Genomic DNA, 13,911 nt, shown 5'->3' on the forward strand with positions numbered 1-13,911 from the left:
GGTGAAACTCTCTCCCCAGTTCAGTTCCAAGCCAAAGCAAGGAGTCTGGTGACCTCAGCCATGCTGTGCACTGTAGTGTCTCATGGACATTGCTTTGTACTCCTGATGTCTTAGAAAACCCCCACTGAAAGCTTAACCAATCCTCCTTGTATTGCTAACCAACCCATAGTATTCCATTGCCTCAAGATGCATTGCATGTTTCAGGGTGAAAATGAAGATGTTGTCACAGCTCAATGACAGAAGATGTGATGGTGGACTCTGAGACTAGGTTGTAGGTTGAGTTTCGTCCAGTTGTCCCAGCCAGGGCTTCCTGTGATTGTATTATGATCAGTGGACTTTGTGAGGATCAGGCCCCATGGGGAGGCTGGTCTGTTTACCTCCCACCCACAGACATGCCTCACAGCCCCCACCAGGCTCCCAAACATGGCACCTCTTGGCCACATGGACCAATCTCTCCGGGCATGTGGATGTGCTCATGCATTCTTCTTGGTTATAGCACTCTCTGGCTCTTTCCGTGTCATCCATTGATGCAGGGGCTTGCGAGCCCATTCTGGCAGGTTTGGCGGGATGGCCCAGGGCAGGTGGCACATCCAGTACCCCTCAGTGTGAGAGCGTCCAGCCAGCTAGAGAGAACCAGACTGTAGGTGAACAGTCCTTGGCTCCTGACCTCTGGGACTTCTCAAGGTGTTTTCTGTTTAGGAACACTTCCCATTGGTCATGAAACTCGGCTGAGATTTTGATTTGTGATTAGCTTTTATATATTTTTGCCAACAAGTGGAAAGAACATTTTCTCATCTCAGCTGTTTCAGGAGACTCCATTTCCTCATCTCTGTGGTGGTGGCCACGGCACTGGGTGAGGTCCAATCTTTCTAGTCCGAACATTCTGTTAACACTTGCTGAATGAGCTGGGGTCCTTTTCCTCCCTGGATTCAGCTTCCCTTTCTGTAAAATCACCCTGCTGGTTTGCAATGGGTTTGGCATCCATGAGACAGGATCAATTGTTTTTCTTTAAGACCGTAGGAAGACAAGGGAGTGGTAAAGTGGCCTTTACAGCAATGCCAGGGTGGCCTGTGTCCTTGCATTCTTGAGATTGGATGGGGATCCTATCAGCTTCAAAGGGCCCAGCCAAGAGATTGGTCAGCAAGGCCAACCACATCTTTGCTCACCCAAAATCCTCCCGGCAGGATGGTCCTTTATGGCTGGAGATGGCGAGAAGGTGGCTTCAGCCGTGACTTAGCAGATAGGGTAGCAGTTGAGACTGGCAGGAGAAGAGCTAAGAAGTGAGAAGGGCTAGAACAGCAGTGTACCTGGCGGAATGTGGAAGGATGGTTGTGGGGGCCCCAGAGAGAGACCAATGGCTTTATCATTTTCTAGCTGTGCACTGTTTGCTAATTGTGAACTGGTAATTGTATTGTTTTCTAGTTGTGAAGTGTTTGCTGATCTGTGCTTTAGGGATAATAGTGCATGCCACACAGGCCTGCTGTGAGGAGTGAATAGCGCATGTGAAATAGCTGGCATATGGCTAGTGCTTCAGTGACATGCAGTCTTTCCATGCAGTCTTATTCTGAGTGCCTGGGGTACTGAGGGGGCAACATGCACTTTGGCCTCTTGGAAGCAGTGGCTTTTGGGGGAATGTGGGAGGAGAAAGGGAGCTTTGTGGATCACTCCGTGCCAGGCACCGTGCTGATTGCTTCACGCGCATCAGTTCACTCTCAACCCCCCGCTGGTGAGTACATTGATTCCCCTTCTCTAGACCAAGAAGCAGAGGTTTATCGAGGTTTAGAAAAATCACCTGAAATCACACAGCTTTTAAGTGGTGGTAGTGGGATTTGAACTCAGGTCTGGCTTGCTGTAAATCCTAGAATCTACCTGGCACTCTCTCCCAAGGCGACGGTGCTGGCAGTAGATGGGAAATGAAAACGATGACCTCGTCATTTGTGTGCAGTCGGAATAAAAGTCCCCCATGGTGACTCAGGAGCCTGCGAGGCACCCCATCTCTGCTGTGTTTAGCTGTGCGACTTGGGACAGGTTGCGGGATGCATGGGGGGCTTATTTTCCTCATTTACAAAATCAAGAGCTACAGTAAGCATTCTCTAAGATTCTAGTAAGTTCTATTGGTCGTGCTTTTTGGAATGGCATTGTGGCCAGTTCTTTCAACTGACCCAGAGCTTAATCCTGGGCGCTACATTTTGTAGGCATTCTAGAGTAGAAAGTTGTGAGCAGGTGCGTTTTCCTTTTATCCCTGACAACTTATCTTCCTGCTTCACTGAGAAAGGTTTCCAGCCAAAGACCAATTTATTAAAAAGTGAGGAATACCAACAGAAATAATGAATCGCGTTTTATTATCGTGCCCTGGGTCACACAGACATTAATCATGGGAAATTACTTGAGAGCCAAGGTGAACGCATGGCTGAAGGTGCTCATTACGATGAACCCTCCGTGATTGAAATTCCGCAAACACTGTCACTTGGATGCACTTGGATGTCACTTAGGACCCCAGGAGCCATAAATGGTTGATTGCTTCTTCGGAGACTGAGGCCTCTGAGCGGCTAGAACTCCAGAGGCAGGGGCAACCCGCAGGCCACCTGAAGGTCAAATGTGGCCCACCTGAGCTCAGGGCTGCGCTGCCTGGAAGTTGTGGCAGCAGAGCGAAGCCAACCTAATTAGCCAGTGCTGGCTGCTGGTGCCTGACCACCTGCGCAGGCCTCCTGCGGCGCGGAGGATGCCTCGAGGTGTCAGGACAACAGGCTGATATCAACTAGTCACTGTCACTCCTGCCAAGTACAATTCATTACTGCTCAAGTTTAATTCCTCTGACTGTTTGTCCTGAAGCAGGTGCGTGCTGAGGCCTGTACCTAATGCCTCCACGCACACAATCCTCACAGATGAGGCATCTTCTGGATTTAGAAACCCAACTGTCGGCCCTCTCAGTTCAAGGCCATCATCTGTAAAGGGGCTCTGTTGTCTGGACCCAGGCCGGGAGCAGGTGGGCAGGCAAGTGTTTAGGGGGCAAACCTTAAGGAAGCATTCAGGTTCCTGAGGGTGTGGGGCGCCCCCAAGCATGGAGGTTTCCTTAAATTTTATACCCTGGGTGCCTTACTTACCTCAGCATAGTGCACCCTTCCCACGATGAGGCCCATAGAACAATGCAAAGAGCAGCATTAGAGTGAGAAAGCTCCTGGTTTGGATCTTGGTTCAAATGGGGAGACCTTGAATGAGATATTTAATCCCTTGTGTGACGCTTAACATGAAGCCCCAGCCTCCTCCTCTGCAAAATGGAACTGAGCAACATACCTGGTCCCTGAGGGCACTGCAGGAGGGGCAGGCCTAACCTGTCCCCCAACGGAGAAATGGGGACGGTTATCTCAGCTGCTCAGAGGGTACCAGTCTTAGAGCGAGGAGTCTTGGAGGTTGCCCCCTGCCGGCGCCTGCTATCTGGTTATCAGTTCTCCTTTGCTTCCGCCTGCTGCCTTTCTTTCCCACTGGTCGCAGCTCAGGTGGCCCTTAGTTGTCCCCTGTACCAGTTGCCATCTCAGTGGGGTAGAAGTCAGACTGATCAAGACCACCAAGACGACATCCTTTCTTGTAGCATCTCCTCTCGGAGGAGGTGGGGCAGTGCTCTCCTGCGATGTCAGGTGTCCTTGAGTTCTGTGACATCTCACAGGGCTTTGCTCTTCCTTCGACTCTGTGAGGAGGAGAGAAGCAGCTTTGCTGATAGCGGAGGAAGCTGGCTGCTGCCTCCTCCCCCAGTGCCTGACATTGCCAGTTCTTGGGGACCTGAGGGGAGAACAGGCTGCTTCCGGTGGGGCAGGAGAGAGATGGGCTGGTCAGCGGGGGCAGCAGTGGAGAGAAGAGGAAGAGGCCAGCGCATGCCTGGGTCAGCAGCCAGACAATAAGAGCATGGCCTTGAACAGTTGGCTTTAGACACAAAAGTCACTTCGCCTTTTCAGCAAGTGGGAGCTCCACCCTTTCTGGTGCTGAGGCCAAAGCCTTAGGCATCAACCTTGGCTTCTTCTCCCTCCCTCCCACCACATTAACTACTGCAGGAAATTCTTTTGCTCTAATTGAAGATACACCCGGCATCTGTCTGTCACCAGCCCCCATGACATACTGGTCAAAGCCATCGCCATTGCTTGCCTGGTTTGCTGCCCCGGCCTCTTCGCCGCTGTCCCTGGTTCCCTGCAGTCACTGGTGAGGCAGCACCGGGTAACACTCTTAAAGTGCTAGGCTGTGTTACTCCTCTGCCCCAGCCTCCATCACAGAGTCTGTACCAGGCCCCGCCCTGCTCTGTGATAGGTCCCTCCCCTCCCCCTGCAGAGGCCTCTCCTGCTCCTCCTGCTGGCCACCTTGCTGTCCCTGGGAGTCGGAGGTCCGCTCTTCTGAGGCCCATCATCCCGGCTCTTCCCACCACCTGGCATCTTCTCCCATCTCCAACTGGCTCACATCTGTTTCTTCAAGGTTCAGCCAGGTTCTCAGGGAGGCCTTGCCTGGGCACCACCATTTGGCCACGTCGTCCCTCCGTGCTTGCGCCCCGTCTCCCCTCGCTGCTCCTCTGTTCTCTTTCTCCTGTGCGCTTCTTACCTGACTGCTTAGCGTTGTGCCCCAGGCACGTAACTGTACGCGGCACATGTGAGATGCTCTAAACACATCGGTACATATGTGCGTACCCCTGTATGCGTATTTACTTGCATAAATGACATGACCCCAGGGGTTGGATCTTAGTCTCCACTCTGACCTTCCCCAAGACTTCTCCCTTGCAAGTCCCCTCATGAGTCTCCATCCCGAGATTCCAGTGCCTGCTGCTGGCTGCCAGGTTCCCCAGGGTGTCCAGCTGGTGTGCGGCAGAGTCTCTGTCCCTCTCACAGGGCCACGGGTCCGGTGGGTCCAGGATGGCCATCGGGCATGGAGGCAGCTGTAACGCCTGCCCCACACATCACAGAAGGTGCTGTGGCCTAAGTGGGAGCTTCGCTTCACCTGCAAGTGTCTCCTAGCACACTGGGGAGGGGGTCCTTTGTGAGCCAGCTATCGTGTCAGTGTTACTAAATTTGGGACTGGTGAGTCCCAGGCAAGCCTCCCAAGTGGCATTTTTGTTCCCAGTGCCCCTGGGCCTGTTCCTCTTTGCATGGATTGTCCCACTGTAGACTTCCAACAGCCCATGAGGAATGTAGTGTTGTTACCAGCACCTTGCAGGTATGGACAGGGAGACTCAGAGTGGTTAAATCACTTTCCACGAGACCCAGCTTGGAAGTGGTGGAGTCAGGATTTGAACTCAGGCCTATTTGACTGTGGAGCCCAAGTGCTCATAGTTTACACCCCTCCCCATCTACCAAATCCTGATCTTGGCCCTTCCTTCACCCTGAAGCTTGACTGGCAGGTAAAGAAGCAAAGTAACTCCCACCCCCCCCCCCCCCCCCCCCCGCAGCCAGCCTCCGGGGTTAAGCAGTTTCCTTCCCAGTGTTCCTGGGCCCTGGTCCTCCCTCTTCAGCACACAGAAATCCCCTAGTGGGCCCACGGCCACCCACACATGGTTTTCTCCGCTGTCTCTCATCACGCCTGGGCCTCAGCCTAACACTCTTCTGCAGCCAGAGACCGTGCTTCGCCCTTGCACGCCCGCCTTGCCCACGTCTTGCCTTCATTTCCCTCCTTGTCGCACCACCTTGATGCTGCCCCTGTCCTCGCTTAGCCAGCTCAGGCCTCAGCTCCACGCGTCTCCCTGCGCTTCTGCTAAGGTCTGTGGGCAGCTGCCTCTCCCGTCAGCCAGACACGGTCCTTGTTTCCTGCTGAGTCCCATCATCTTCACAAGCCAGTGACTGGCGTAGCAGCCTCCCTGCAGGAACAGCCTGGTAAATGCTTGTTGCACTCATCTGCCTTTTATGACCTCATGGTACCGACCAGGTACGGTGCTTGGTGCTAGTCACACACTCACTCATTGAATCCTCGTGATAATTTGTAAGAAAGGTGCTTTTGTGCCCAGTTTACCGATACCAAAAATTGAGATTCAGAGAGCTTAATAGCTTGTCCAAGGTCACAGTTACTCAGGGCCAGAGGTTCTGTTTCATTTGAACTCAAATGTGTCTAAAATCACGGTCTTTCCATCTTGCTGGACTGCGTCACTTAGGGGGCTCATGTAAGAAGAGATGAAGGCTTAAGCAGAAGGAATTCATCTCTAACGGTGGCATTAGGGGCCTCCATCAGTGATGGGTGAGGAGTTTGAGGGGAGGGAGGAACGAAGCCTCCCTCTTGCCCTGTGGGTCCTTGAAGAGTTGTGCACTCAGCAGCTGGGCAGGGTGACACCTACCCGAGCCTTCTGGCCCTTCTGGCCCCCACAGCTCAGGCCTTCCCCTGGGAAGCTTTACTTCTGGCTGTCTCTGCTTCATCTTTGGACCTTGTTATGGTTTCGATCCAAAGTGGACCCGGAGCCTCATGTTGGAAAGGTGATTGTACTGCGGGGGTTTATGGCTAGCTTGCTGTTAGGAATTGGGGTCTGGTGGGAGGAGATGGGGCCCTAAGGTGTGACCTGGATAGATTTGTGAACCTCCCACGCTCTTCCCTTCTCTGTGCTTCCTGTCCACCATGAGATGCTCACCTTCCTTCTACCAGGCCCTTCCACCGTGCCACTGACCATGCACACACTGAAACTTCTAAAACATAAGCTAAAATAAATCTCAACTCCTTTAAGTTGTAGGTGTCAGGTATTTTGTCCCAGCGACAGGAAAGTGACTGAGTCAGTCCTAGCTCCTTCCTTGAGTCCCCAGCTCTGGAGGGTGCCTTGCTGGGCAGCAGCTCCATCCTGCCTGTGGTATGCATCACACGCAGGACACGTTCTGCACATGCGCTCACCCTGCCTCTCTGCCCAATGGTGTTCTAGGTGGTGTACTTCACGGCCACGTTCCCGTATGTCGTGCTGGTGATCCTGCTCATCCGGGGAGTCACCCTGCCTGGAGCCGGGGCTGGCATCTGGTACTTCATCACCCCGAAGTGGGAGAAACTCACGGATGCCACGGTGGGTTCACTACTTCATTGATAACAGGATGGGGGTGGCATGGAGGTGGCCCTCGGTCATGGGTCCTGCGAGGGGTGGTGTTTGGCAGCCGTGCTCCCCAGGGAATCCCCCAGTCAGCTTCTACAGGGTCCTGATGGGGCCAGTACATTATACACTCAGGACATAACTGAATGAGCAATGAGCAGCTGAGCATTTTCAGATTCCTGGAATAGTTGTCCTACAGCTGGAGTTGCAGTGCAGGCTGATAATGAAGAGTGAAATCCCTTTAATAGCTTTGGGCCATCTCACACCACTTATCTGCTGCTAATTATAGTATGTGGGAAATAGAGTTCTGCTGGCTGTGAAATAACAGCACTTAGGTAAACCGAAAGCAATTCTATTATGTTAGAGGCTTCAGACACATTTGAAAACTTTTGCAAACCCATGCAGGATCAACACACGCTTGACCTTTCTTTTATTCTAAGATTCGCAATCCAAAGAGCTCAAAGCATGGGGGTGGTGTTTAAAGAGAGATGGATTTTTCCCACCTTAAAGAAAAGCCTGCTTTTTCAGAACATGTTAAGAACACAGCTAGTGTTGAATTTGGCTGTGCAGAACAACCTCCAGACAATACCAGTTTAAACCATCACTCTTTCACCCATGGCTCCATGGCAGACAACCAAGGGCAGCTGAGTGACTCCATGCTATCAGCAGGGACCCAGGCGCCTCTTTCTGCTCCACCGTCCTCATGGACAGCTTCCGTATAGCGACTAGAGCTCCAGGCGTCATATCCACATGGGAACAGTACTACTCAGCCATAAAAAAGGATAAACTTGAGACTTTTATAGGTACATGGATGCAACTGTGAGACCACACTCATAAGTGAAATAAATCAGACCCACATGCACAAACATCATTCTGTCTGCTTTGTGTGAGAAACTGAATGAGTAAATAGGACCCCTACATGCACAGTAGATATTGTGAAATGGGAAGAAATTGTTCAAAGGAAAAGGGAAACTGTGATGGGGAAACGGGAAGGAAGGAAGGGCAGTAGTTAAGGTAATAATTCTGCTAGTTTCTCTTAGTTCATTGAAAAGAAAGGTTTGTGCTAATGCTGTTTGTACAGTAGCTCACGCCTGTGTCTCGTACTCTGAGTAACTGCTCTGAAGATAACAATATGCAATGCATTAATTATGGCTATTCTCCTATTGTTTGGAAATTCTGGTTTTTTGCCTTTAAAAAAAAACAGGCACTGCCCTCTCTTTTAAAGGAGAGAAACCCTAGGGGTTCCATGTCATTCATTTTCACACAATGGGCCAGAAACTAAGTCCTATGATTACCTAGCAACCAAGTCTGCACCTCCCTTAGATGGGAAAGTGGGCATATAGCTGCCCCTAGGTCAGTCCCAGTTCTGTGTCTCAGGGCAGGTGGGGGAGGACGTGGGGTGGGCATGGACTTTTCCAGGACACACTTGAACTTGGTCTTTGCATACCTTAAGCACAATTTAAAAACAGGATTGAATTTATAAAGACGATTGGAGGACCATCATGTAAATTGTAAGTGTGTAGCTCAAACTGTTGCATGCACTGGGGTTTTATGAGGACATTCAAGAGGAATTATGTGACAGAACCAAGTTGTGTCATGAGCCAAGCTCAGGAAGAATGTGGTTCTGTGAGGCTCACTCTTGTGTCTCTGAGGTTACATTACTATGATCAGGGGCTGCAGGTTTTCAGGGTTTTAGTAGCAGTTGTAATCCACAGAAATTATCAAGTCAATATTTTGTATCCATGGTTTTGTATCCATGAATTGTTCTTTGAGAATGTATCAGCCCAGACAGGGCTGTCCCTTTCTATCTGGTATTGCATGATAGAAATATAAGCATGAAGTATGCACAGGATTCATTGAGTTTCTCACCTTCGATGAGACAGAGTTAAAACCTCCCAGGTAATTTAATGGACTTCGGCCTCAGGCGCAAGCGAGGCGCATTTATCATTGATGTTGGTGTCCAAACTCGTCCTGTCCCTGACTGTTCTTTCCCGGGAAGACAAGGTGGTACCATGTCTGTGAGACTCCCCTCCCCCGAGCCCTGTCGTCTCCTTCAGCGACCTTGACTGTCCTCTGCTTTGCCTCCCAGGTGTGGAAAGATGCTGCCACTCAGATTTTCTTCTCTCTATCTGCTGCCTGGGGAGGTCTCATCACTCTTTCTTCTTACAATAAATTCCACAACAACTGCTACAGGTATGTGGAGTATTTCAAACATCCACAGGGTGCTAGTGAGCAAAAATAGGGCCAGGGACAGAAGAGTGGACTGAGTTAGCGGGGTCTGGAGGTCACATCCCTCCTCCTCCTCACCTGAGATAGAGTGGAGAAGGGAGAAGTGACCTCCTTCTGGGAGAAGTGACCTTCCAGGGCTGCTGGACCCCGACTCATGATGGGGTCTCAGTGGCATCTTAGGGGATGGAACTGAGCCCCTCTGGAGGCTGCTGTACAGCCAGCTGTGTTCTGTGTTAGCCATCTGTGAGCCCTCTTGTCCACGTATAAAGTCATAGCGTCACTTATAAAGCATGGTCATCAATGCCTTGATGAATATTTTTCTAGGGATCCTCTAGGAAAGGCAGCATCACATAGAGGAAAGAGCACCTGAAAACCTGACAGGTGATTGGATTATGGCTTCACCACACCCTAAAGCTTAAAATCATGGACAAGACCCTTCCTTCTCTAAGCGCCCATTGTGTCATCTATAAAACACAGATTGTAATATTTTGTAGAGGGGCAAATGATGACGTATACAAAGCTCTGAGAGCTATGTTTTGCACCAGTAGGTATTCAGTAAATGGCAACTGCTATTGTTATTTTTTTAAATAATGTATGTGATACTTTGTGAACAAAGAACAAGGAAGAGACGTTCAAAATGTGTCCCTGTATTCAAATGGTTTAGGATAGAGGTGGAGAGGTGCAAGATCATGGGTGTGGCTTTGGGTTCAAAGAGTCATACTCACAAGATGCAACAGGCTTTTTGAGCTCAAGTTTACTCAATTTTAGAAAAGCTCATGGAACAGGGAGCAAAGCCTGTGCCTAGTACAGAACCATGGAGCCCTGGAGATCTGGGCTTAGCTTGCAGTGTCACGAGCACTTTATGATAATACTGTTGGGAGCAAAGGATGGTGATGAGGGCTAGTGCTGATGACCATGATGAATGCCGGTCACATTAGAATAGAGTGTGTCCTTGGCTTCAATACCTCTGGTCACCTGGGTCTGGAGCAGTGCACCCTTGCTCCCATTTTTAGGGCAGCCAAAGCTCATATTTTCTAGGTCATGCATAAGCGGTCCTAGTAACCGGGTCTGGAAGCCCAGGCCATGCCTGGGAAAATAGTGAGTCCATAGCAACTGCCACAGGAGTCCATTCATTCACTTGGTATTGCAAGAACCTTGACTAAGGGTCAGACTTCTCAAGCATCTCTGAAGCTTAGAGGAAGGACCACAAGCAAGCTGTGTCTTCATGAGGTGAGATTTACACTGGGCAGGTGTGCAGGTCCAGGAGGGGTCACCTTCGAAGCGGCAGAGATGTCCTGGGGTGGAAATGAGGTGTACAGATGTGGGTGTGTGGGTGAGCAGGTTAATGGAGTAGGAGTGGAAATTTGATGCAGAGGTGCCAGAAGGTGCAGTATTTGGGGAGGGCTTGGGCTCAGCTCCAGATGGAGCCCTGTTTCTGTGCCCTGGCTGGTGAGAGAGCCACACAGGCCCTGCAGCTCTGTTGCAAGGGCACTCATCCTCACCATGACAGCAGAGGTAGGACCTCCCTAGTGGCCCCACTTCTGAGGCCGCCTAGCTGTTTAGATCATAGTGGGTCATTGAGACCCAGTTCTAAGCATACAAAGCTAAAGCCTCCTTCAGAGGCCCTGGGTCAGGCAGTTGGGCCAAGTGTCTTTGAGCCTTTCTGTGCCTTTTCAAGTAAGGCTAAGGGCATCTGTGATCAGAATGGCTTGTTCTTTTCTTGGGTGAACGCCTGTTTGGAGATGACCTACCTATGCCTGGGTATGTGTGTGTATGTGCGCATGTGTGTGCACGCGCACATTCACACACACGCACACGGCATATTTTGTTTGTCCTTCCTCTTGTCCCTCCCGCAAAGCCCACCTAACGGCCAACTCTGGTCTCTTCCTCTCAGGGACACTCTAATTGTAACCTGCACCAACAGTGCCACAAGCATCTTTGCGGGCTTCGTCATCTTTTCTGTCATTGGCTTCATGGCCAATGAGCGCAAAGTCAACATCGAGAACGTGGCGGACCAAGGTAAGGGGGCGGGCTGTGGGCTCACCTCCTGGGCTCCTCATGTGCCCTGTGTTGGGAAGGTGGCTCTCGAGGGCAGGAGGAGGCTGAGGGAGCCCAAGTGTGCCCTTACAGAGGGACCAGGACAATCGCCAGTAAGACGCTTAGTGCAGAGTTCAAACTCGCCTGTCTCTAGCCAGAAAGGTTGCTTTCAAACCCACTTTCCTTCTTTTCTTTCCTCTCCTTTGTCTTTTCTTGCTTCTCTTAATTCTGTCCCAGCCTGTGCAGGTCAGGTCTATACTGTTTAGGTCCCAGTAGAGGATTCATTAGGCAAACCTGATGCCCTGGAGCGGGGCGGCCAGCAGGCCTGCCGCAGGAGGACGCCCTTGGCAACTGAGCACTGTGGTTTAATGAGTGCTGACTCGCGGGAGCCTTTGCCTTGCAAAGCACTTTCCTGCTTGCTAGATCAAATGTGTTCTCAAGGCCTTCTGCTTAGTTAGCAAAGCGGACTTGCAGTTCTCCCCCTCTGAGTGCTAAGACTGAATGGTGGTAGGTGGGTAGCAGGGAGCTGTAGGGTAAATGTTTACTCTACGCCGATGAGCCTTCTGTGAATGGGTAACATTTGGTGCTTTTGAGTTGACAGTTTTCATGTTTTATCTCATTTAATCCATATCTCTGTGAGAGCCTTTGCAGAAAAAGCATTTCAGATTTTTATTTAACTCTTTATTTCCACCCAGCCTGGTTCTACAATGGATTTGGGTATTTCGAAGGCTTTGAGGGTCTTCCTTATGGCTGTTGTTTGTCATTATGATCTGCTCACTGATTAGGTACCCGTGGGCTGCCTGTGTGTGGGACCGGGCCAGCAGGGCTGCCGGGGACAGGGCTGCCGGGGACAGGCTTGTTGGGTAGTCAATCCTCCTCCCTCCAGGAGCTCCCTGCTGCTCTCAGATAAAGGCTGGGAGAGAACTGAGCTCTGAAATGTCACCTTTTCGGCGGGCTGACTGATCTCTCCTGGCTCCCCGAGGATAATTAATTACTACTTGGCCTCCTGCTGATAGGGCCCTAAAGAGTTAAATGAGCCAGCACGTTCCCAGGGCGCACTGAGCTGTGAAACCCGAGGGATGTTTGGTTCTGCGGCAGTGGCTAAATTAGAGGGGCTCTCGGAGCTGAGCAAATGCGTTTTCCAGTTTGAGGCGTCTCTAACTCCCTGGGAGGCAGGCAGAGAAGGTGAAAGGCTCTGTCATAGGGAGAGGTGTGTGTATTTGTGCGTGTGGGGCGTGCGCCAGAGCCCCCCCAACCCCAGGTGTCCTGTAACCTCGTTTCCGTCCAGCAGAGGCGCTGAAGCAGAGAGGTTCTGCCCCAATTTCAGTAGATCGGAGACATTCTGCTATTTCCTGTGACAGTACTGAGCTTGTTGGAAACCAGCGGCCAAGCTGCCAGAAATAGTGATTCCTGCGAGGCAGGCAGTGTAAGTTAACTGTTCGGGGCTCTTTTCTGCCCTAGGAAAGGGATGTTGCCAAAGCAAAACAAAACAGAAAATGAAACCTCAAACAGAATTTTATTTATCCTCTAGGTAGAAAGCAGCAGATAATTGCCTATTTCTCTCTCAAATTTCCTCTTTCAATTATTTCTCAGTTCCTCTGATTTAACAGCAACAATAGCACTTCTAACAGATTTTTTTTTTTTTTTTGGTTTTTCTCCAGTACCGGGAACCGAACTCACGACCTTGCGCATGCCAGGCAGGCGCTTTTGCCACTGAGCTAAATCCCCAGCCCCTCTTCTAACAGATTCTAACCTGTTGTGTTAATCTCTCCAGATATGGGTCAGCTGTTTGGGTTCAGGCTGGTGCTAAATCCCAGCCCTACTTCGTCCTACCCAAGCGACATTATTATCATATAGACACTCAGGATATGTTTGCTGACCCTACATCGGTAAGCTAGGTGCAAGTCTTCGTATTTAGCCAAAAATAGGTTCTCTTTAATGACTCAATGCAATTCTGATTCATTTAGCATTCCCTTTTTATTTTCCTTGTGGTACTAGGGGTTGAACCCAGGCCTTTGTCTTGAACTGCATCCTTAGCTCTTTTATTCTATTTTTAGATTTTGAGGCAGGGTCTTGCTTGATCAGGCTGGACTTAGAGCTTTCAGTCCTTCTATCTCAGCCTCCCAGAGTGCTGAGATTATAAGTATGCACCACCACACCTAGTAGTGTGTCCTGACCTTCTGAGTGAAGCATTTTTGTGAAAAGTATCACCCTAAATCTCAGCCATATCAGAATTTGGGGGTAGTACTGGGGCTGAGACCAAGCTGCCCTCTGCTTCTATAACAGCAGAAGAAAGAGGTGCTTATTCTTCTTGGGGATCCACTCCAGAAAAGTAGCTTCTGAGTGCATCTTTTGCCTTTCAAGAGGTGTCTCCCAACCATTCACATTGCTATCTTTGGGGCAGTGGTTCATTTTCAGTATCTAACTTGAAGCCCTACAGTGGTGCTTATCCAATATCAGAAAGACTGGGCCAGACTTGCACAGATGAACATGCATGTGAATATTTTATTTAGAACTCTTAAGTAGGATTGTAACTCTCAACCAGGCAACTAGGACGTGCCACCGTTGTCTTACCCCGAATAGCTCAGAGACCCTTATGATCAAAATTAATACTTTCA

At 50.3% G+C, this 13,911-nt stretch overlaps 1 protein-coding gene and 1 long non-coding RNA gene across 2 annotated transcripts in view; one reads left to right on the forward strand and one right to left on the reverse strand.

The window, feature by feature from the left end:
* The window catches only part of Slc6a5 (solute carrier family 6 (neurotransmitter transporter), member 5), a 52,137-nt gene that overhangs the window by 16,335 nt on the left and 21,891 nt on the right, over nucleotides 1–13,911 (forward strand). Inside the window, exons 7-9 of the mRNA XM_013502900.1 lie at nucleotides 6,869–7,003; nucleotides 9,117–9,220; nucleotides 11,151–11,275. Of these exons, the coding sequence (XP_013358354.1) occupies nucleotides 6,869–7,003; nucleotides 9,117–9,220; nucleotides 11,151–11,275 (364 nt within the window). The remainder of the gene's footprint in view (nucleotides 1–6,868; nucleotides 7,004–9,116; nucleotides 9,221–11,150; nucleotides 11,276–13,911) is intronic.
* LOC102007114 lies at nucleotides 2,339–3,682 on the reverse strand. Its single transcript, XR_001230779.1, has 3 exons — nucleotides 3,295–3,682; nucleotides 3,105–3,209; nucleotides 2,339–2,585 (listed from the first exon to the last, which is right to left on the reverse strand). It is a non-coding gene; the product is annotated as an uncharacterized LOC102007114 (long non-coding RNA).

Source organism: Chinchilla lanigera, unplaced genomic scaffold, assembly GCF_000276665.1.
Source record: "Chinchilla lanigera isolate Chin_1 unplaced genomic scaffold, ChiLan1.0 scaffold00075, whole genome shotgun sequence".
Classification (NCBI taxonomy): domain Eukaryota; kingdom Metazoa; phylum Chordata; class Mammalia; order Rodentia; family Chinchillidae; genus Chinchilla; species Chinchilla lanigera.